Here is a 23251-nt window from a genome sequence, read left to right on the forward strand (position 1 = left end):
TTTTTCCAAAAACTGTAGATACTAACCCCCTGCCTCACCTAAAATTATTTTCAATTGTACAGGGTGTTACTACAATACAAACTTATGTCTTTTTAAATAGGATACTCTATATTTTTCGCCAAACAGTTGTCACAACTTCTTTACACAGGAGAAAAACCGTAAATTTTAATAATGTCGAAGAACAAAAACTTTTGGAGACAAGACCTTAGAAACAATGTTAAAAAAACAAAACTATGAAAAAATTATTTTGAAACAACGCAGAGTAGAGTTTAAATAATAGAAAGTAAAAAAAACAGTATATTACACTCGTTTTCTAAAACATAATTGTGGCACTCCTTCGTCGTGCTCCAAAACCATTCGTGCCACAATAGAAAGTCTTTTAAACTCGTATAACAACAAACTATTATAAACGCTTCTTTTACATTCTACAAATTTTCTTTCAATTTGCGTCTTTTAAAAATTCTTTTATAGTTTCGTCTACAATTTTTCCAAAATGTTCAAACTTTAGCATTGTTTTATACTAATATTCTCTAAAAATTCTTTACATGACAGTAAAGAACGTAGTAATTTTTTATTTGGTTTCAGAAAAACAGAAATTTGTTTTGACCGCGTTTGTATAACCGAATGTTTAATAACATCCGCCTCTGAAACTGGAACGTCTAGAACAAACACCATCTGCAAGGACTGTTTTAATCATGACTGATCAATACCCACTGGACACACTAATAGAACGTTGAGCCACAAGAGATGCAAATTCGGATTAAAATCGGAGCCAAAACCGACTTACAGACATAGAAAGAGATTTGCTAAAGTCAACAGTGAGGAGAAGTGTTAATACACGTCTCCAAATTAACTTGTGTTGGTTGTTTGAGAATTTACAGGGATCAATTTTCCAGAAGTCGGTGTAAATTGCGTTAATTTGATTATTGTCATTAATAATTCCATCAACAAATTCACGCTGACAGCTTAAATTAATAAGAGTTCTTTGTCGGATGAAATTAAATTGAAATTAAGGACTTTACAGCAAGATAAATTTGCTTATACATTATAGTCTTAAAAGCTTCGCGATTATTTCAGAATCGAAGCTAAATTATCGACGCTGTTTGAATTATTTTCGCTTTAAGGTCATGTCGGGGAATATTAAACGAGGAATTAAAATTAACGAGAAAAAAGCTAATTTTAGGTTTGTCTTACACGAAATTTTTTAACGAAAAATTTACCTCAAAAATCATGGTTCGGTAAGAAATAGAAATTCAATACTAGTTTTACCACAAATAGAAACTTTAAAAAAATATATTTGAAAAAATATATATTCTTTAGGTCAACTCTTGCTATGGAAATTAGATTGCTAAATTTTTATTTTTTTGATAGGTTATCGTTTTATTCTGTTGAAATGTCAAACGAGCTACTTACGATTTTCTCCAACGTCAGAATTAGTAATCGTAAGAAATCAACATACGTTCAAAATTTCACAGCAAGAGTTGATCTCTTGCATAAAAATTTGAATTTTTTGCTAAATATTTTTCTTGTATTTTTCATATTTACATAACAAGAGACCGGACTTTTTGGCAGTTAAAAAATGTATTAGGTTTTAAAAAAGGTTGTACACAAACAGAAATCAGGTATTACAATCTGGTAATTTTGACTAGATTTTTTATTAATTTTTTTTATTGGCCAATTCACTCATTCCTGGGGCAAATGAGACACCAGTGAACTGGTTTGAGGCCCGGTTTTTCTCACAAAACGAAATTTCGCTTTAAATGTGTATAAAATAGTCTATTTAAGTTAGTTTTTATTATATAAATAAAATTTTAAAATCAAAATTAACAACTGGCGAACACTAGTTTTGCCACTTGTACGTTAATTACTTTTTTATTCCAAAATCAAAGCTGATACAAAAATTTTATGATATAGAAATTGTTTAAAATTATAAAATATTTTAATACAAAATTAAAGCATGCATACTTTAAAAAATTAAAGGTTCAAACACTGACAAAGGAACTTTTAAAGCTGGGAAACTAAAACAATTTGAGATAGAAATTCTAAAAAACTAATCGACTAAAAAACTGAGAAATTGAAGAAACTATAGAACTGGAAAAGAGAAATACTAATAAATTGAAACATTAGATGCTGAATAAAAAGACAATACTAAGAAACTAAAAAGCTAAAAAACTTATCAACTGGAATACAAAAAAAAACTAAAAAACAATAAGTTTAAAATTCTATGTGACTAAAAGAGTGATAATAAAAAAATCAGAAACTGCAAAGTAAGGATATTAATAAGATAAAACAGTAAAAATTGAGAAAATAAATGGGAAAATTTAAAAACTAAAAATCTTTAGATGTGAAATAAAATAACTATAAAATTGAATAATTTAATATAATGATGATCTAGATATTTAAAAAAATGATAAAAACATCTTATTTTAAATTACGAAATTTAAACACCGTTCTGTAGAAGCTCTAAAATTCATTTAGAATGCAATAAATTAATTTAAGAATTTAGGGAAAATAAAAAGGATGCAAAATTAAAAAAAAACTGCGTGTTAGAAAAGTTTTCTAAAATCCGATCTCTACACATAACTGTACAAATTAAAGTTTTTGTTGTATCACATGATAGATAAAAGCGCAAAACGCCAAATATGAAACGGGTTACACAGTTAAATAATCTGATAAGGTTTTAACAAACCAAAAGTGTGTTTTCATGCAAATTCATCTCTAAATTAGATCACATTTTTATTATACCGCAAAGTTTTATTAAAATGGCATCTATCAAATTCCTGAAGTCATTTCAGTTTTCATGACTAGTCGGACACACTTTGATAAATGAATTAATAACAGTGTAGGAAGCGGAATAACAAAAAATCCAACATTTGACGGATGCTATTACTTCAGAAACACTCAGAGTGTGAATGTAACTTTTCGGCGGAACAACGTGATGGATCGTCGGTTGTAAAACTGTGGCTTTAACAATAAACAGAATTAAACAGCGTCCGAACTTTTACAAAACTAAGACATAACTATTCGTGTGAAAGCACAAAGGACCATAACGAAAATTCAACACTGCGGTGTCGTTTCGTGCTTTGTCCTTCCGGCTCTAAACCTGCCCCAAGAGTAAAAGCAGCAAAGATAAAAATTAGGACGGAAAATATTGCTTTACATGTTACCGGATCCATTTTAATCAAAACTTCCGGGTGATGATTAAACTGCTACAATTTCTCACAAGGAAAATGGCAGCCTCTGTGTTTAAGGACCAAGGAAGTCGTATTTTGAGGTAATTAATCCCTCCTGCCAAGCCATTTAAACCCAACATAGGGTTACCTATGTTGCAATAAATATTGATCGTGTCGTGAAATGAGAAAAACATTCTCATATACTTAAAGTATGAAGAGAGAAAATGCGTTCAAGTAGCGAGACTAACGAGACGCTTTTAATTATTTTCAAATAAATGATCGAGTGGATTCCAGTTATTCAGAGTTCAGAGTAATTAATTCAATCATTTCTATGGTTAAGGCAAGGAAACAGTTTTATTTGAACGAAATTCAAATAAAATGATAAACGTAAAAAATGGTGGAGGCGCCGGGTAAATCTATAATTTTTTATTAAATAAATAATAAATTGTTATCGAACATGATTCAGATTGGTTAAATTTATTAAAGTGAAGTAATTATGAAATAAAACCTTACCAATCTATTACAAACATTCCCAATTGGTTTTGTTGGCTAATTAAAAAAATAATGTAAAAATGGAGGAAGCGCCGGGTTAATCTATAATTTTTTATTAAATAAATTGTTATCGAACATGATTCAGATTGGTTAAATTTATTAAAGTGAAGTAATTATGAAATAAAACCTTACCAATCTATTCCAAACATTCCCAATTGGTTTTGTTGGCTAATTAAAAAAAATTATGTAAAAATGGTGGAGGCGCCGGGTTAATCTATTATTTTTTATTAAATAAATTGTTATCGAACATGATTCAGATTGGTGAAATTTATTAAAGTGAATTAATTATGAAATAAAACCTTACCAATCTATTACAAACATTCCCAATTGGTTTTGTTGGCTAATTAAAAAAATAATGTAAAAATGGCGGAGGCGCCAGGTTAATCTATAATTTTTTATTAAATAAATTGTTATCGAACATGATTCAGATTGGTTAAATTTATTAAAGTGAAGATATTATGAAATAAAACATTACCTATCTACTACAAACATTCCCAACTGGTTTTATTAGCTAATTAAAAAATAAATGTGAAAAATGTTGGAGGCGCCGGAACAGTAATAATATTGGATAACTAATAGTTTGCGATAGAAAATGACCCAAATTGGTTAAAACATATTGAAATCAAGTCAGTTATTAAAAAAACATTTGTGTTCAATATTTCTAGTAGTTTTTGGAAAAATGGTGGAAGCGCCGAAATATATTTTAAATTAATTAAATAACACCACATTTATTGGTCAGTGCTTGAAATAACACTTCAATACAGAACTACATAAATACAATATTCCATTAAAACAAGAAAACTTTTTTATATTGACAAAATTAAATTAAAATTTTAAGTAAAACATAGTGTAGGCGCCGAGATAAACTATAATATTAATTCAATAAATAATAATTTGTTGGAGAAAATGTCCAAATCGATTAAAACATGTTAAAATAAAGTTAGTTATTAATAATTCCGAACAAATTCATCACAAATATTTTAGAAAAAATAGTAAAGACGCCGAAATTTTTTTTAGTTAATTAGATCATATTACATTTCTTGATAAGTGCTTCAAAAAAACATTTCAATACAGAGCTAAAAATATACAATGTTCCAATAAATAAAATAAAATGTAAAAAATGGTGGATGCGTCGGTCTAATCTATCATTTATTTAAAAACAATAATCTGCTATAGAAAATGATCCAAACTGGTTAAAACATGTAAAATAAAGTTAGTTACTAAAATTAAATAAAACCGTCCGTTTCTAAAAAAAACTTTCTGAAAAAATTGTAAATGCGCCTAAACATTTTTCTGAAATTAATTAGATAACACGTTTATTGATATTTGTTTTAAAAAATACATAAATACAGAACTGCAACTTTACAATGTTCCAATAAAACAAGAATTTTTTATTGTAAGAACTGTTATGTAAAGGTGAATAAAAAATAACACCAACGTTTTGGTTCTTCCTCTCAAGTTTTAAGTTTATTTGCAACATGTTTCGACCACTTACCATCTTCAAGCGTCAAATTTGACTTACATGAAAAAGGTGAACTCAAAATTGATACCTGAAGATAGCCACATAGCAAAAAGACAAAACATGCAGCTACAAAAAATTCTTATTTCTTTTTCTTTCTTTTTTCTTTTTCTTCTTCTTATTTTTTTCCTTTGAAAAGACCAAAACGTTTGCATTATTTTTGATTCATCTTTAAAATACAATGGAAATGTAAAGATGGTAAAATGCACAAGAATATATTTTTAAAATAATTAGATAACAATAAATTCGTTAATAAACAACATTAATACAGTATAACAACTATACAATGTTTCATTAACGATAACTATTATCAATTACAATTAAATTTGAAAAAAATAATAAAAATGGTGGAGGCGCCAGAATATTATTTAAATTAATTAGATAATAATACTTTTATTTTATTTATTTTATATAGGCTTCAAACAACTTATCAGTTACTACAACTATAAATTGTGCCATTTAAGCAGGAGAACAATTTTTGTTTAGAAATAATTAAAAATAATTTTAAAAAACGGAAAATGGTGGAGGCGCCGTGTCAATTTACAATATTATTAAATATTGTTAAATTATTAATCAATAAATTGTTACAAACAGTAACCAAAGTTGGTTTAACAACCATTTGTATTCGTCACATATATAGCACCAAGATTTTTTTTTTCAAAATTAATTAGATAGCAATAAATTTGTTATACATTAGTGAAATTTAGTAACAGTTTATAAATGTTTTAAAAAACACATCAATACAGATCTGCAACTAACCTATGTCCCATTAAATATAAATAAAACAATTTTTAAACAAACACCAGCAAATTAAAAAATGGTGGAGGCGCCGGGATAATTTAGTTAAAACTCCGATACTTCGTTTGATTTCACTTCTCGCCACCAAAGCGTGTCTCAAACGCCTTGTAAAAAATAAAAAAACTTTTCCACACCGTAAATTGGGGGAATAAAATAAATAATGCAAACACTTTTATTGCTTTTGGGTGTATTTTGTAGCACGATGTTAAAAGTGCTGAAACTTTTTATTTTGTCACCGTATCTTCGTGGACCATTTTCCAAAGTTGACTTTAGAAACTATCATTTGGTTAATGTGAGTTTAACGTGCAGTGGTTTTCATGGTTGCAGGACCATAATATAAGTTACATTCTCGTGGCCTCTGGAGGGAATAATTGCTCCAAACGTCTTGAGCCACATTTGCGAAATGTGTTGCTTTATTGAAACGTATTAACTAATCAGAACGGACATTACTTTTAATTACTGCAGTTATAAGTGTTAGTAAGTTTTATATTAAACCAAACGGCGATTTTTAACAAAAACTGTAATATTTCCGAGCATTTCGTTAAAGTTAAGTTAAGTTGATAGAACAATTTTTTTTAATTTTGCGTCTCCAATTTTTTTAACTCTCTGGAACATCCTGTATATCATATTTTCCCCGTTCATTTCTAAAATTAGACGCCTATGCAGACGCCTATGCAGGAATAATTTAGAAGTTAAATTTGAGGACATTTAGTCTAATTCCTCAAGGATTAAAATTCCGAAAGGCATAGAGATTATTAAACAAATTGGAATTTTAGATGAGATCAGTATCGTTACTCGAAATCTTCTAACAAATTAAAATTATAATCGGATCAAAACTTTATATCAGATATTGGATTTATATAACACCTTGCTTCACTAATTTCTTAATAAAAAAAAAACTTTAAAGTGATTTAAATTTTTACACTGTTTCCTGGCCTTAAATAACGTATTAAGAGCGCATTACGCTTTTACTATCAACGCTTGAACCTTCATAAATTTAATGAAAACGATACTTTTCGCCAAGAACACCTACCATAAAGTTTTATTAGATTTAGAATAGTTAAATTACTTACCTCCTTGCAGCGACGGGTAAATAAAAAAAGTTGGTTCTTGAATCCACGAAATAATCCGAACTAAGTCTTTAACAAACGGTGGTATTATACATTTTAACACTGCTGTACATCCCCTAGCCGCACCGGTAACTTCCACCTCCACCCTAAACGTTTGTGCAACCACTGAAACAATAAAAAAGTAATCGCATTAAATTGAATTTTTTCTTGGAGCAGCGGAGGATTCGCACGAAAGCATCCGTCATAAAATTGAATGATTCAAGTGAGGTAAAGTAGCGCGTCCTCTTATTGACCGAACAAGCAAATGTAGTTGCAGTGTGTGGTTCATAATTTATGATAGCATGGACTTTGATTACGGTTTCGCCCATTCGCATGTGGTCTATTCAATACAGCGAGGAATGCCGGGGAAACACACACTACAATATGCTCGGGCCTTTGTGTGGCGTAATCAACACATGTACAGGGTGGACCAACATTTCTGCGGATTTTGAACCTTTACATCAAACTTCTCCCAATTTTCGTGCGACTATTTTATGTAATTTGTCAGTTATTTGTTATTCGGTTATAACGAACCCGCTTGTAACAAAAAAACAAACAAAATGTGACAATTTTGAGGAATATGTTGGGGTTGGTAATGACAAAGCAGCAAGAAAAGTGTTAACGAATGAACAGATTATTGAATTATTAACTAAAGACATTTTACCCAATAAAAATGTGTGTTTTATGACAGTAAAGCTCAAAGGAAGTCAAAATAAATCAACTTGCTTTATCCGAACATTGACTACTTTTTGCGATATTGAGGTCCAACCTCCACTTCAGCGTCTAAAAATTCGTCTAAAAACGCATTATTAACTCTTTTAAGTACTTCTTTTCAAAGTTTACATAACAAAAAGGCGGTGCAAAATTTTTACATTTTTGGATTTTTTTAATGAGGGCTTGTTTTTCTGTATACATATTACTGTTTCCCAATTGATTCATGTTTTTTTACAATAGATACCTATTTATATCGACTTATTTCAGATGTAAAATAAAAATAACTGCTAAAAAACACTTTTTCTCATTTACTGCTTATACACCACCAACTCAGTGGTACGTTATTGAGAAGTAAGTGCAGATTACGGGAAAAATGTTGAAAAAATTCCTAGTCATATTTTAAAAAATCTGAAGCTACAAACTTATTGTGTTAACTTTTTTAGTTTTCATTATTTTTTAATGTTTTTATGCTTCACACAAGGTAATCGTTCCCTAACAAAACGATGAATAATTATTTTTAAATTTACTATCGGATTTTTGCAGTTTTTTTAATTTAAAAAAATTAAAATTCATCCAAAAAATCACAATGTGTAGATGTGCCAACACTGGGAATTATTTCCTAGGAAACCGTTTCAAAAATAATTTATTTTTAATGTTGATCAAATTCTATTGTGATCATGACTTTTATACAACGTTGCCACATATCATTTATCTAAAATCCGTTATTTATCAATAACTTTCATACAAAGAATTTTTTTACTATTTTTACCTTTATATGTAACCAGTTCTCTACCACACACCATTGAGTTGGTGCGCCAGTTTTTGAGTACGCTGAATAAATAATTAAACAACACAAGAAATTGAGTTGGTAGTTTCTTATTCTTCATTTATTTTTTTTTTCAATGTTGTCGTGAAATAATAGTGTAGTTAGCGATTTTTGAAACATTAGGTTCTTTGTAAACTTGTGTACGCTCATGTCATTTTGTACCAGGAAAATTCTGTCTTTCTTATCATTTTTGACATCAAATTCGCAAGTTTCTGCAGTTTGTTAGATTGTATTTATCTATAAGCGCATAAAATATACCCACTTCTAGTTGTTTTTAAATTTAAATTAAATAAATTGTCACCAAGAACAGCTTTTCTATATCCAGCCAAACCAAAAATATGTCAGTTTTTACTTTAAATAGAAGAGTAAAAAGTGTCCAAATTTATCAAAACATAAAATGAATGTTAAAATAAAGATAGTCATTAAATAAAATCTTTCGAATTTATCACAATTTTTTTCAAATGCTTTTAGCAAAAATGGCACAAGTGTATTTTTTTAATTAATTGAATAACATTACATTTCTTGATAAATGTTTCGAAAAATACACCAATACAGAATTGAAACTACCCAATGTTCATAACGCAAGAAAACATTTTTTATTTAGAGAAAATTAATATAAAATTTAAATGTGGAAAATGGTGGAGGCGCCAGGATATTAATATTATTATTATTAAATTTATTATTAGATATTAAATAATATATAATTTGATGTAGAAAGTAACCCTAATTAGTTAAAACATTTTGAAAAGAAGTTTGTTATGAAATACGAGTAAAATCATTTCTATGCGTCACAAATATTTCTAATAATTTAATAATTTTAATAACTTTAAAAGTAAATAATTAAACAAAATAAATATAAATAATTAAACTACACATGAAATTGAATTGGTAGTTTCTTATTCTTCATTTAATTTTTTTTTAATGTTGCCGTGAAATAATAGTGTAGTTAGCAATTTTTGAAACATCAGGTTCTTCGTAAACTTGTGTATGCTCATGTCATTTTGTACCACGAAAAACATATTGCAATTTTTAACTCCTATAAATTGTCACCAAGAACAGCTTTTCTACATCCAGCCAAACCAAAAATATGTCAGTTTTTACTTTAAATAGTAGAGTGAAAAGTGTCCAAACTTAGCAAAACATAAAATGAATGTTAAAATGAAGATAGTCATTAAATAAAATCTTTTGAATTCATCACAATTTTTTTCAACTGGTTGTAGAAAAAAAGGTACAAGTACATTGTATTTTTTTAATTAATTTAATAACATTACATTTCTTGATAAATGTTTCGAAAAATACACCAATACAGAATTGAAACTACCCAATGTTCATAACGCAAGAAAACATTTTTTATTTAGAGAAAATTAATATAAAATTTAAATGTGGAAAATGGTGGAGGCGCCAGGATATTAATATTATTATTATTAAATTTATTATTAGATATTAAATAATATATAATTTGTTGTAGAAAGTAACCCTAATTAGTTAAAACATTTTGAAATGAAGTTTGTTATGAAATAAAATCATTTCTATGCGTCACAAATATTTCTAATAATTTAATAATTTTTAATAATTTTAATAACTTTAAAAGTAACCAAAATACTACTATTTTATTTAAGAAATGTGCAAAGTGTTTAAATATTTTGATTTATTATTTTATGGCTATTATTATGATCTTAATTTTTTCTCCACTTTTCGAATTTATCGGACAAAAGTATTTAAAATGTTTCAAGCACCTGCCACACTCCAAAAATTAATTGTTTGTATTTTTTGTACAAAAAACACTTTATAAGCAGCATATACTTTCAGATAAAGTCTATAGTATAATATCAATTAATTATTTAAAAAAAACTGAATTAGTATATTAAAAAACAAGTTTCACAAAACCAGTCTTAAAGCACGAATTTAGTTATAAAAACAAGTAAAGTTAGCCACGAGTTTTTTTAAGAAATGAGTGCTTCAAGTGCCTCAACTTTTGTGCAACTCCTTTCAGTCATCACTGTAATTTAGTATGTGATCTGCCAATAGCGTCAAGTCGTTTATTGATAAAGCCCGAATATTATTAACAAAATAAAAAAAAATAATTTGAACAGATTTTGATAAGTTAAGCTAAACAAAAACAAACAACAACAACAACAACAACAGAAAGTAGAAAAAATATGATATTACACTCGTATTATAAGACTTAATTGTGAAACACCATTCATGCCATAATAGAACGTTTATAAAACTCGTATTAATAATATATACTATTGTAATTTGCTCCCTTTTTTCGTAAAATGTCAAATAATGACTATTATGACAACTATAAATTGTTCCATTAAAGCAGGAAAACAATTTTTGTTAAGAGAAAATTAAAAATAATTTAAAAAAAACGGAAAATGGTGGAAGCGCCGTGTCAATTTACAATATTATTAAAAAAGTAAAACCATTTGTATTCGTCACATATACATCTCGGGAACACCAAGATTTTTTCCAAAATTAATCAGATACCAATAAATTTGTTATACAGCGTGCTCAAAAACTGGCGCACCAACTCAATGGTGTGTGGTAGAAAACTAGTTACATATGAAGGTAAAAATAGTAAAAAAATCTTTGTATTAAAGTTATTAATAAATAACGAATTTTAGATAAATGATTTCATGTTCGAAATAGAATTTGAGCAACAATAAAAATAAATTATTTTTGAAACGGTTTACTAGGAAATAATTCCCAGTGTTGACACATCTACACATTGTGATTTTTTGGATAAATTTTAATTTTTTTAAATTAAAAAAACTGCTAAAATCCGATAGTAAATTTCAAAATAATTATTCATCGTTTTGTTACGGAACGATTACCTGGTATGAAACATAAAAACATAAAAAAATAATGAAAACTAAAGAAGTTAACACAATAAGTTTGTAGCTCCATTTTTCCCGTAATCTGTACTTGCTTTTCAATAACGTACCACTGAGTTGGTGCGCCAGTTTTTGAGCATCCTATATATTAGTGAAATTTAGTAACAGTTTATAAATGTTTTACAAAACACATCAATACAGATCTGCAACTAAATTATGTACCATTATGTCAAATAATGACTATTATGACATCGCACTTGACGAAGTTGAGTGCTTTAAGATGCCTATTAAAGCATTAAAATTGCTGCAAATTACAAAAAAAAATTACTTGCATTAAAAGAAAATTAAGTATGTGGCAAACGCTCGTTTCTGTGTAATTATTTTCAACTTTTTGAGATACTATAAAAATACGGTTTCTTATACTTTTAGCAGTCTCTCACTTTGTATTTGCTCATAAAAAAATTACAAATTACAACTTTGGTCTTACAAATAGGGCACTAATTATTAAAAAAAAAATTTAAGAAAAAAAACGTAAATTTAGCTCACCTGCTCGTATCTGAACATCTCTACTGATGATCCTCCCAACAGAATTCGAAGCAACGCACCTATAAACCGTGCTGTGGATGTCCTGTCTGTAAGCGGCCGCAGGAAAAGGCTGCAGGAATAAAGTTCCGTTCCTGAGCACTTTCCTGATACCTGCGACGTCTCCGACGGAGGTTCCGTCCACCGAAAGCCAGTCAATGGAAGGTTGTGGGTTTCCTGAAGCTGAGCAATCCAACCAACCTCCACTCGAATTGGAGAATTCGAGTTTCGGTGGTGGCTCCATTATGAAAGACGGACCGCGTAAATGTGAGTCAAAGGCTTCGGTACATCCTGTAATTAGAAACATTGATGCGTCACCAAACGGAAAAACGAGAAAACAGACAACTAATTACTTAGAAATACAACACAAGGCTTCCTTTAAAAAGGGGCTGATAAATAGATGAGGAAACGACATTCTTCCATTAAACAATAGCAAAACGCGAAATTATTCCAGGTTCAGACGCGGTCTCGCCAGAAACGGTAGTGTTTTCTTTTCTTTCAAGCGGTTTTCACGAACTAAAATAATCGGATTCTCATCAAACTTTCCAGAGAAGTTGGAACAGAGGTCTCTATTAATTACGAAATAATCTGCCATTTTTCTAAACTAAACTAAGAAATAAGTCCTTATTTCCGGTACCAGAAAAAATCTCCAAAAAATTGTTATTAGAACTAATACAAGGTGTCCCAGCAATGTGGAAAAGTCCATTATTGACATTATCTTTTTTTTTACAAAAGCCGAAGATGCTAATCCTCTGTCTCACCTAAAATTATTTTCAAGTATACAAAGCAATTTCGAAATGAGCTCTAATACAAACTTACGTTTTTTTAAAATAGATCATGCTATATTTTTGTATTTTTCAATGTAGATTAAGCTTTTAACACTGATGTTTTTTTATGATAAATTGTAACTAGTCCATTTTGTTTATTTTTTAAATAATTTAATTTTTATAACGAAAAAACACTTTTAGAAAATTAACTTTCAAAGTGAAATATCTTCTTAGTTATTAACTTTAGGCATTTGAAACTTTGTGTTTTTAGATAGACAGTTTAATAATCTTCGAGAAGCAAGAACAAAAAATTGAGTATTCAATTTAGCTTTTTCAAGTCATATATTTTTTAATTTTTCTACTAAACAACTGGAACAGATTTAAGTTTAAACTTTTCCCTTTAAAGTGGTGAAAGTCCTATTTTTCTAGAATTCATCGTTTTTTGCAATAAATTTTTAAACAAAACGTATCTGCGTCAAAAAAACTCAAATTATTTGAAAACTAAGCAAAATAGACCAATACAGGTTTCGATTAAAATCATGTTAAGAGCTACGTCCAACAATTTAGGGTGATCCATTTGAAAGAAAAAACTTTAATGTTTTTTTTTTGGTTAAGACACCCTGTATCTATTGGGTAAAATATTTCAAAGCACATTTCAAATAAGAAAAAACAAAAAATAAAAGCTCAAACTCTTTTTTTGTCTTTTATTAGGGAAAAACAACTAAACATTTCGGTTGTTCAACTTAATAAAAATTACAAAAAACAAAATAATAAGAATAAAAAAACGTAAACAAAATGTAAAATTGAAAAATAAAATCAAAGGTAACACATTAACATTAACATTAACATTAACATTAACATTAACATTAACGTTAACATTAACATTAACATTAACATTCACATTAACATTAACATTAACATTAACATTAACATTAACATTAACATTAACATTAACATTAACATTAACATTAACATTAACATTAACATTAACATTAACATTAACATTAACATTAACATTAACATTAACATTAACATTAACATTAACATTAACATTAACATTAACATTAACATTAACATTAATGAGTCTGCGAAACTTAAAAACCGAAAAAATAAACTAAAAATAAATGTGACATTAGGATTTTTCCAAACCTAATTTTCTTCTTGAAGTTCTAGGATTTTTTTCTGTGGTAGAATAGAGACAAAATTATCAATACTTTCTCAGTTGACACTAAACTTTTCAATAATTTTTTGAAATATAAAATTAAATGATTCACTTATAATAATTTCAGCGAATATAATTTTTCTAAGACGCTAAAAACATATAACTTCAAACGAAAGATTTAAAAGTTTTTGAATAATTTGGATACATATATTTTTTTCGATAACAATACCTAGTAAGTATTTAATTGCATCCTTAAGTTTTAAACTCATTTGCATTGGTAATTTCGAAAGGACGTTTATTTTGGTGGAAAAGCAGATAAAGATTAAAGTGTGATTTTTTTTAACTTGTAACCGCTTTTAACAAATTGGTTTTCGACACTGTTTAACTAAAATTTGCCTACAGAAGCTGTAAGATTTAGAACAATATCTACTGTGTAGAAACTAGGTTTAGTTAATGTAACTATCGTTTTAAAAATAGCTTTCTGTCCATTGCTATGTAAAAATTTCTCCACATTATATTTAAAAAAAAATCACTTGATTTTGAAAATTTATTATTTCTTTTAAGTTATTTAAGTATTTATTCAAAAATTCGTAGTAAAAAAGCAATTTGAATGCTTGGGTATGCAAATAACTATTAATTTAATGAATATTAGTATTTTTAATTAAATAATATTCATTAGTGAAAATTGTAGAAAACTGAAAAAATTCACATGCGTGGGAAAAATATAATAATTAATAATACGAGTTAGAAAACACAGACTTAAAGGTCGAGGGCTGTTGTTATGCAACGAGCGTATGCGAGTTGCGTACCTAGATACGCGTTTTCGTATAAGTCTTATTCAAAAATTTTTTTGTTGGTACATTTTAATTTAAAACACGTTGCTATGCGAAGCGTGTTTTAAAATAGTAAAAACATTAATTCAATAAAACACGTTGCTATCGGAAACGTGTTTTAAAATAGAAACGTCAACTTATGCTATTAGTTTTTGAGATAGAGTAAAAAATAATTTTAGAATACCACCCTGTATAATAAACTGTCAATGTAATAATGGAAAAATATAATTACTTTAAGGGCATAAAACCTTCGTCGGCGTCAGAAAATATCGAGGGAAACAATGTAAAAAATAGAAAAAAATAGTGTTATAATGGAGAGGAGGACGTTAAGGTCGTCCAACTCTTCCTTTTAATCTCTCGACAATAAAATTAAATTTCCGTCTGTGTCCGCCCTTCATTTCAACTTTATTGCATTTTTTCGCTTTTATGTGTCTTATTCCCCGTTTTTCAGTTTTCTGGTTAAACAGTCATGTTCCAATATCAGTGTTAAAACTGGTGCCTTGACCTATCCAATCCGTTTCAAAGCCTGTTTGTTCAGCGATTTAGCCGTTGTAGTTGGCGAATAATCGCAGATGTCGGCATATAATCCCAACAAATCATGGCTTACAGTGAATAATGAAATATAATAGTGGGATCTGCTGCTTGCTTTAAATAATCGACTTCCCCCACAGTCATTTCGTTGAGTGGTGAGGTTTAAGAAACCGATTTCCTTTTGTTGAAACTCTTGTAGGCACACCTGCCTTATTCTAAAACTGTGGGCTCGAATTAATAAAAATCCGCCTCTTTGTTTTATTGTTGGTGGAGGCCTGGAAGAGGGTGGAATTTGATGCTGCTTGAAATTTTGAATAAAGCCCCATTCATCAAAAATTAAATAGAGTTACACACAGGGTGCCCCAGCGAGTTGAAAAAGTCCATTATTGATAGTTAATTTTTTTACATACCATCGATTTTTTTATTTATACAGGAAATTAGTTGCAATATAGAAACTTGCTTTTTTTATTGAACAACCACACATTTTTTCCATCTTTGGTCGTAGTTTTTAATACAGTACATAGATTTTGAATCAGTTTTTTCTCCAGGTTGTCAGGTCAAGTCAAGTTAACTTAATTCTTAACTTAATATTAATTCAGTATTATTTAGTCACTGAAGAAAAATGATGGTATTATTAACCGAAAAGCGAAGTTTTCGGTATTTTACGTATTCTTTTCTGTCTGAGAAAATGCTTTTTTGATCCAGTTTGGTATTTTTTATTTTGAATTTCGCGAATAAAATGCAATAAAACCTTGAAAAAGTTCAAAAATAATGCAATAGTGAGCTTAATTATTATTATTATTATTATTATTATTATTATTATTATTATTATTATTATTATTATTATTATTATTATTAATTTAGTAGTTTTTGTGCAAAAATGCTTAACAAAAGGCGCAAATTTGGCAATAGTTTAGCTTTTGACTAAAAAAATATTGAAAAACGTGCAGAAAATAACAAAAAAAGGTTAAAAGAATTTATACGGTTGTAGAATTCCAAACCAATGTACTTTTGACCTTATGGTGCTTTTGATTAAATTTGTTGAAAAATTTTTAGTAAATAAGATAATAAGATAATAAGACTGATAGATTGATAGTTAATTTTTTTACGTAGGTACTAACTTCTTTTATTATCAATTTTTTTATTTATACAGGTTATTTCGGAAATTAGTTGCAATGTAGAACAACCCCATATCTTTGGTCGTAGTTTTTAAAACAGTATATAGATTTTGAATCAGTTTTTTGCAGTTTTTTTAAACCTTTCCAGGTTATGAGGTCAGGTCAAGTCCAGTTAACTGAAACTTAATTTAGTATTATTTAGTCACTGAAGAAAAATGATGGTATTATTAATTGAAAAGCAAAGTTTTTGGTATTTTACGTATTCTTTTCTGTCTGAGAAAATGCTTTTTTGATCCAGTTTGGTATTTTTTATTTTGAATTTCGCAAAATAAAATGCAATGAAACCTTGAAAAAATTCAAAAATAATGCAATGGTGAGCTTAATTTAGTAGTTTTTGTGCTAAAATGCTTAACAAAAGGCGCAAATTTGACAATAGTTTGAATTTTTGACTAAAAAAATATTGAAAAACGTGCAGAAAATAACAAAAAGGGTTAAAATAACTTATAGGTTTGTAGAATTCCAAACCAATGTACTTTTGACCTTACGTTGACGCTATTGATTAAATTTGTTGAAAAATTTTTAGTAAATTAAATTAAAAAAGTGCTAAAACACTAGAAAAAACTGTTTTTGGAACCTAATTTTCTAGGTCGAATTTGCAGTTTTTTGTTTTTATTTTTCGATCTAATTTGTCCACTTTTGAACCGATTTATCCAAAATATTTGCGTTCTAGGCGCTATTTAAAGCAGTTATAGAAAATATAAGAATATATAAGAAAAGTATATAATACAACAAAAATATACATATATATATATATACATATGTATATATATAAGAAAAACACGACAAGACGTAAACGTAAAAAAATAACATAACTTTTTTTTAAATGAAAAAATACTTGGTGCTAAATTTTATATTTATTTCAAGAAATATAAAGAAAAAAAACTTATTTTTTAAAGTATATCAGAATTGTGTGCTATTTTGTTTTTTGTTTGCCTTTATTGTTTAGTATTATTATTTTATATATTATTTAGTAACTGAAGAAAAGTGATGGTATTATTACTTGAAAAACAAAGTTTTTGGTATTTCCTATTCTTTTCTGACTGCGACAGTCCTGAAATGTTTAAAAAGTCTCTTTTCCAATCCAATTTGGTGTTTTTTATTTTGAATTTTGCAAAACAAAATGCACTGAAACCTTGAAAAAATTCAAAGGTAATGCAATGGAGAGTTTTTTTGTGCAAAAATGCTTGAAAAAGAGTCCTTTGAGCCCAGTTTGGAATTTTTTTTATTTTTGACATGAAAATATGAAAAATTCACAAATTTGTCGATTTGCGATAAAATTTACTAATAAAATAAAATAATAAAAAAAATTGAAAGTAATGTCATTTTAAAATTGCAAGGCTTAATTTTCAGAGTTTCTGATAATAAAAACAATCAACTTAAACGCTTGGAAGATTTCAAAACAGTATATTTTTACCTTGACTTGGAGCTTTTTGATAAAACTTGGTGACAAATTAGAGTATGAAATTAAAAAAAGTACTTGAACGCTTAAAGAAAATGTTTTTTAACCAAATTTACTGTTTTTTGTTGTGTTTTTCAGGTGATTTATGATCAAATTCGGCAAAAATTTCATGATTTTGAGTCAAAAATGTGCTAAAACAATGTCATTTTAACACTGAGTTTTTTAAACTTTCTCAAACACTTGAGAAATTTTTGTGTCAACCATATTTCCTGTTTTCTGTTTTTTGACTTGATTTGGCAGCTTTTGAACTGATTCGTGCAAAATATTTGATTTATATTAGGTTTAAGGCTAATTAAAGCATTTGTACTTAGTGATATTGATTTAATTAAAAAAGTGTGTTAAAATATCTCAATTTTTTTGTGGAAACAGGTCAGTTTTTATTCTGAAATGAACATTTAGTTTTTTAAAGTTTATGAAAAAAACCTTTTGTAATTCAGTAGCAAACCAGTTTTTAATTACAGCAGCTGAAATATTGCTTGTAGTTTCATGTCCTCAGATGAAAAATTTTATTACCCAAGGAGAAGAGAACATAATGGGGTGCGTGAGCACCTGTGTGGCAATAATAATAACACGACTTCGCTCGCGGTTATGTGGGAACGAGAACATGGACGAATTCAATCTCACGAAGAGGGAAAATAATCTAAGAGGTTTGTTTGTTAACAAGAACAGACGATTTACGAGATCTCTCTTCAGATTTTTCAGATTAGGTCGCAAAAAATTAATAAGTTTTGTGTTCATAATTTTCACAATTTAAATTCTCTGTTTAACACTAACTTGTCCATCAATTGGTAATCGAATGGAAATTCGTATCAAACATGTAAACTACTCTGACACGCAATTTTGCAAACGTATGTGAACTTTGTGTCGCCGATTTGCTCTTGACACTAAAACGTTCAGTTTTGGCGGAAATCAAGTTTGCAAGTAAATATATTAAAATGAAGTCGCATAACTGAGTACATTCTAGGCGTTGAAAGCGAGTTAAATAACATTAAATTTTGTTAGACGACTTGGCGCTTCTGGAATAAATCGCATAAAGTTGGGAAAGTTTGGCTTTACAGAAAGTTCCAATCATAAATTGCGATTTATTGAAAAATGATTATTATGCTGGAAAAAAACAACATAAGCTGCTTGAGTTTACAAATTCGGGAAGAAAATAACAAACAATTTGTGATATTCTAACACAACACGTGTTGTGTTAGTCTCCAGAGCGTTTACAAAATGTAAGCACAACTTTTTCGTATCAAACACTCAAACGATGTCACTCATTCTTTTTTAAGCTCGTTTTAATCGAGTTTGCAATTAAAAAATTGCTACTCGATTTTAAAAAAACATTGCCGTTTTTATATTTATTTGAACAAGAAACGGAAAAAAAAACATTCCAGTTCAATTACTTTGCGGAATTTATTTTGAAATGAGGTCAATACAAATGACTTTTTAATAATAATAACAATACTCACACGAGCGAACAGAATATTTTACATGTGTCGTTAAAGCCTGAATACCGGGAAAATATATTTGTGCCTTGAAAAAGAAGTCGAACAATTTCACCAGAGATTGATCAAAGTGTGGTTTTTATTGTGATACAAAACGTTTTCAATTTTGAGTTCATTTATTTTTTTATTTTGTATTTCATTTGCTATGAAGTCTTCCAGGTTTTACCAATATACAGGTTGTCCCAAAGATCAGAAAAAGCTCCAAAACTTGTTTACAAGTAGAGATTAGAGAACGTCCTAGTTCACAACGTCTAGTTCTTTTGATTTTCGCTTAAAAATTACAAATTTGGTTTTTTTTTTCAATAATTCAAAAACTAAAATGCCACATCTAATTTCATTGCTCAGCATTAATCACCCTGTATAGGTATATTTATTTTGACATTTTTTTAAAGTAAACTATTCTCGACTAAATTAAAAATTTATCGACTTTTTTAAATGTAAAAAATACTCAAGGGTCGCTGATTTTTCTCTCAAAATCTACTTAACCGATTTTCATAATTTGGCTTATGATTTTTTTAATTTTTAAAACTCAAAATTTTGATAAATATAAGTTTTTTTCGGCAAAAATATATACCTAATTATATAAATAAGATTCATGCCAGATTTTAACTATTTAAGAAAAAAATTGTTTATACGTCTTTATTTTTCAGAATATTTATAACTAAAACACAAACAATTTTTTTCTATTTCGTATGTCATTCTAAAATAAAAATATTGTTTTGTGCATAAAATACCTACGTTAAACAAAAAATATCGCTAGCTCCAAAATATAAATGATTTTTTAGTAATTAATTAATACTCGTAATTCTAGAAATACTAACAAAACAAACCATAGATCTTTGTTATTTTGCTAAAAATTATGGAGGTTACACACAAAATCGTATGAATGTTTTATTGAAAGTAATTTTTTGTGTATATTTTTCAGTTAAGTAGACAGAAAACAGTCAAACATTTTTTTAAACAGGCTCCAAAATTAAAAGATTTGAATAATTTTACTCCGAAAGTTTTTCGCAATATTGTGGAAACAGATATAGTAGAGAACAAAATAAGAATTCAACCGTTCAATAAATAATTTTCAGTTAAAAAAAATAAATTATGGATTATTCATGCACTTTAAAAAATCATTAGCTAATAGTGTAATTTTTAGTTTCAATAACAGATCCAATAATCAGCAATTATTTTACATTTTTTAACGTTGTTTACAAAATAATTTGGTAAAATGCTATGTTAGTATGTTTATTGACTTGTAATTTCAAGAAACTACTGGAGGTAGTGAAAAATATCAAGCACCGTTGGAACCGGCTTGAAAAGCTCTACAAAAGGACAAAAAATTTCAAAGCGATATCTCAAAAAAGCGGAACTAATGAAGTGCTAAAAGAAAACGTACTATTCACAAATTTTTCATTTTTTTTTCTCAATTGCGGCAAAACTATTCGAAAAAGTGGAATTCTTTTGATGTAAACCTATGTAAAATGATCCGGAAAATCTATTGGCGTCAAGGAAATCGGCAAATTCCAAATACTTTTTTAATTGCGTTTTTTTATTTTCATCTATTTTTCTTTATAAAAACTATTAGCCGGAGAACAATGATCTTTTTTGAAAAAGATAGGTAAGCAAAAGAGCTTTCCAACGATAATAAACTTGACAAAAGTTTCGGAGTTATTGCCCAATAAATGCTCCGAGCACAAAAAATCGTCCAAGATCTCGACAAGATTGGAAATATCACCAAAAAATCAAACCAATCGACTTTTTTGCAATTAAAAGATGTAGAGGCTTTTAGATTCTAAAAAATTATTTTTTAAATTTTTGGATTTTGAAAAAAAATCAGATACATAGAGAAAAACTGACAAATAAATAAATAAAACAAAAATAAAACTTGATTTCTGCCCTCAATATAACACGAAACCATGTAAACACAAACTTTTATTCCATCTCTTATTGCAAATTAAATGAAACATTTTAATTGCAATTTTAGTTAAAACAGCATTTGCTCGCTTGGCTTTGTTCGTAAAAACTTCTTTAATCAAGCACACTCAAAATCTACTGCGTTCAGTTATTTCTCGATATTATTACCAGGTTTTGTTTTTATGAAAATTCTGAAATATGTTGGTGTTTTCTGCGCCGAAAAAAATTAAAAAGAGAATTAACTCCGTAAGTAACTTTTTTATGGACGTAAATACTGGTTTTTCGAGAAAATTAAACGGTAAGGGATTAGGAAAATCTGATAAGGACACAGTTGCTCCGTTTTCAGGCACTTTATTTGCTCGTTTCAGGCGAAATAAAAACGTGGCAAAAAATATTGACAATTTTTAATATTTTTCAACATAAATGAAACAACTGCTTACTTCGATTAGACACAATCCTGCCTAACGAATTTAATTTTGCGTTGGCCTTTTTCAAATTTGATTTGATGAGTGACGCAAGAGGAATAATGAACGCAATCAATAATTTGGTCAGTGTTACAGTTTCCATCATAAATGTATGTATTTGCGTACATCGAACATGTGTCGAACTCACAGTTCATTAAAGCCATACCTGAAAAGAGTAAATAATTGGTTTCACCGTTGCAGCGATTTTGAAAAAAAAGATGATGTTTATTACAGTTGCGAACAACCGCAAATTTAATAGCGCTTTATTCATATTTTACAACGCAAACATATAATATTCAATTAGAGAGAGTTTGTGGTATGATGATGTATGCGTTTTGTGAGTAATTTATATGTTTATCAATAATTTATAGCACGTATTTGCCAAACTTAACATATTTTAAAGTTGGGACAAGAGATTTACGACGACTGTAAAATGGGTTTTTTCATTAAAAACGCAGGAAATGAGCGAAAATGTTTTAAACGTGTTTAACTTAAAAGCATCTTAGTGATTACAAGAAAAAGGACAAAACGATTAAAAAGCAATTAAATGAAACGTTCTTTCTTTTAGCTCGAGTGGATTAAATTTTAATCAACACAAAAATGAACACTGACGTGATTATACCGCATGTTGCGAAATTCCTGCAACGTGCTTAAAACACAAAAGAAATTGAAATGATGAATTTTTGCTCATATTATTGAAATTAGGCGAAAAAAACGTACAGAATGTTTTAGTTACTAAATAAAAAATTAATGTCTTTTTTTGTTACTAACATTTTAAACCTTCTTTTTAATATCTGAATCCTAGATTATAAATACTATTTTAAAACACGTTTCCGATAGCAACGTGTTTTAAATAAATGTTTTCACTAGTTTAAAACACGCTTTCCATAGCAACGTGTTTTAAATTAAAATGTTCCAACAAAAAAAAATTTAATAACACTCATACGAAAACGCCTAAAGTTTTCTTTAACTTTAAGCTTGTGTTTTTGCACTCGTATTATTCATAATTATTTCCAATGACTTCTTTAAATCACTTGTATTTTTTTAAAATTTTAATGATTTTAAATAATTCAAATAATAATTTGGGGAAGATGATTTATTTCTTGGAAATTTATTTACATTACAATAATTGAAACGGATCGTGACAAATGTTGCGTTATTGTCTGAATACTCTTTACTTTTTCCTTGATATGTCCCAATCCTTTTGGAATTTTGACAGGCCATTAGTATTGCATCAGTTCAATACTTCTGTACCTTTCTTCAACTTAAGAATAAATGGGGAATTATTTTGTAGAGAAAATTTTTATGTGAATCAAAGGATTTCGAACTTTTCCGTGAAATGCCTT

General features: G+C 28.2%; 1 protein-coding gene across 4 annotated transcripts in view; it reads right to left on the minus strand.

The window, feature by feature from the left end:
* The window catches only part of Dscam2 (Down syndrome cell adhesion molecule 2), a 111644-nt gene that overhangs the window by 63886 nt on the left and 24507 nt on the right, over positions 1–23251 (minus strand). For all 4 annotated transcript variants that reach the window (XR_010334423.1, XM_064357038.1, XM_064357024.1 and 1 more), the window contains exons 2-3: positions 12078–12404; positions 7116–7277 (exon numbers count right to left, since the gene is read on the minus strand). Coding sequence is in view for 3 of the 4 variants with exons in the window: in XM_064357038.1 (XP_064213108.1) it covers positions 7116–7277; positions 12078–12404 (489 nt within the window). In the remaining variant the exon portion in view is untranslated. The remainder of the gene's footprint in view (positions 1–7115; positions 7278–12077; positions 12405–23251) is intronic.

The sequence above is a fragment of the Tribolium castaneum genome, chromosome 1, assembly GCF_031307605.1.
Source record: "Tribolium castaneum strain GA2 chromosome 1, icTriCast1.1, whole genome shotgun sequence".
Lineage (NCBI taxonomy): Eukaryota > Metazoa > Arthropoda > Insecta > Coleoptera > Tenebrionidae > Tribolium > Tribolium castaneum.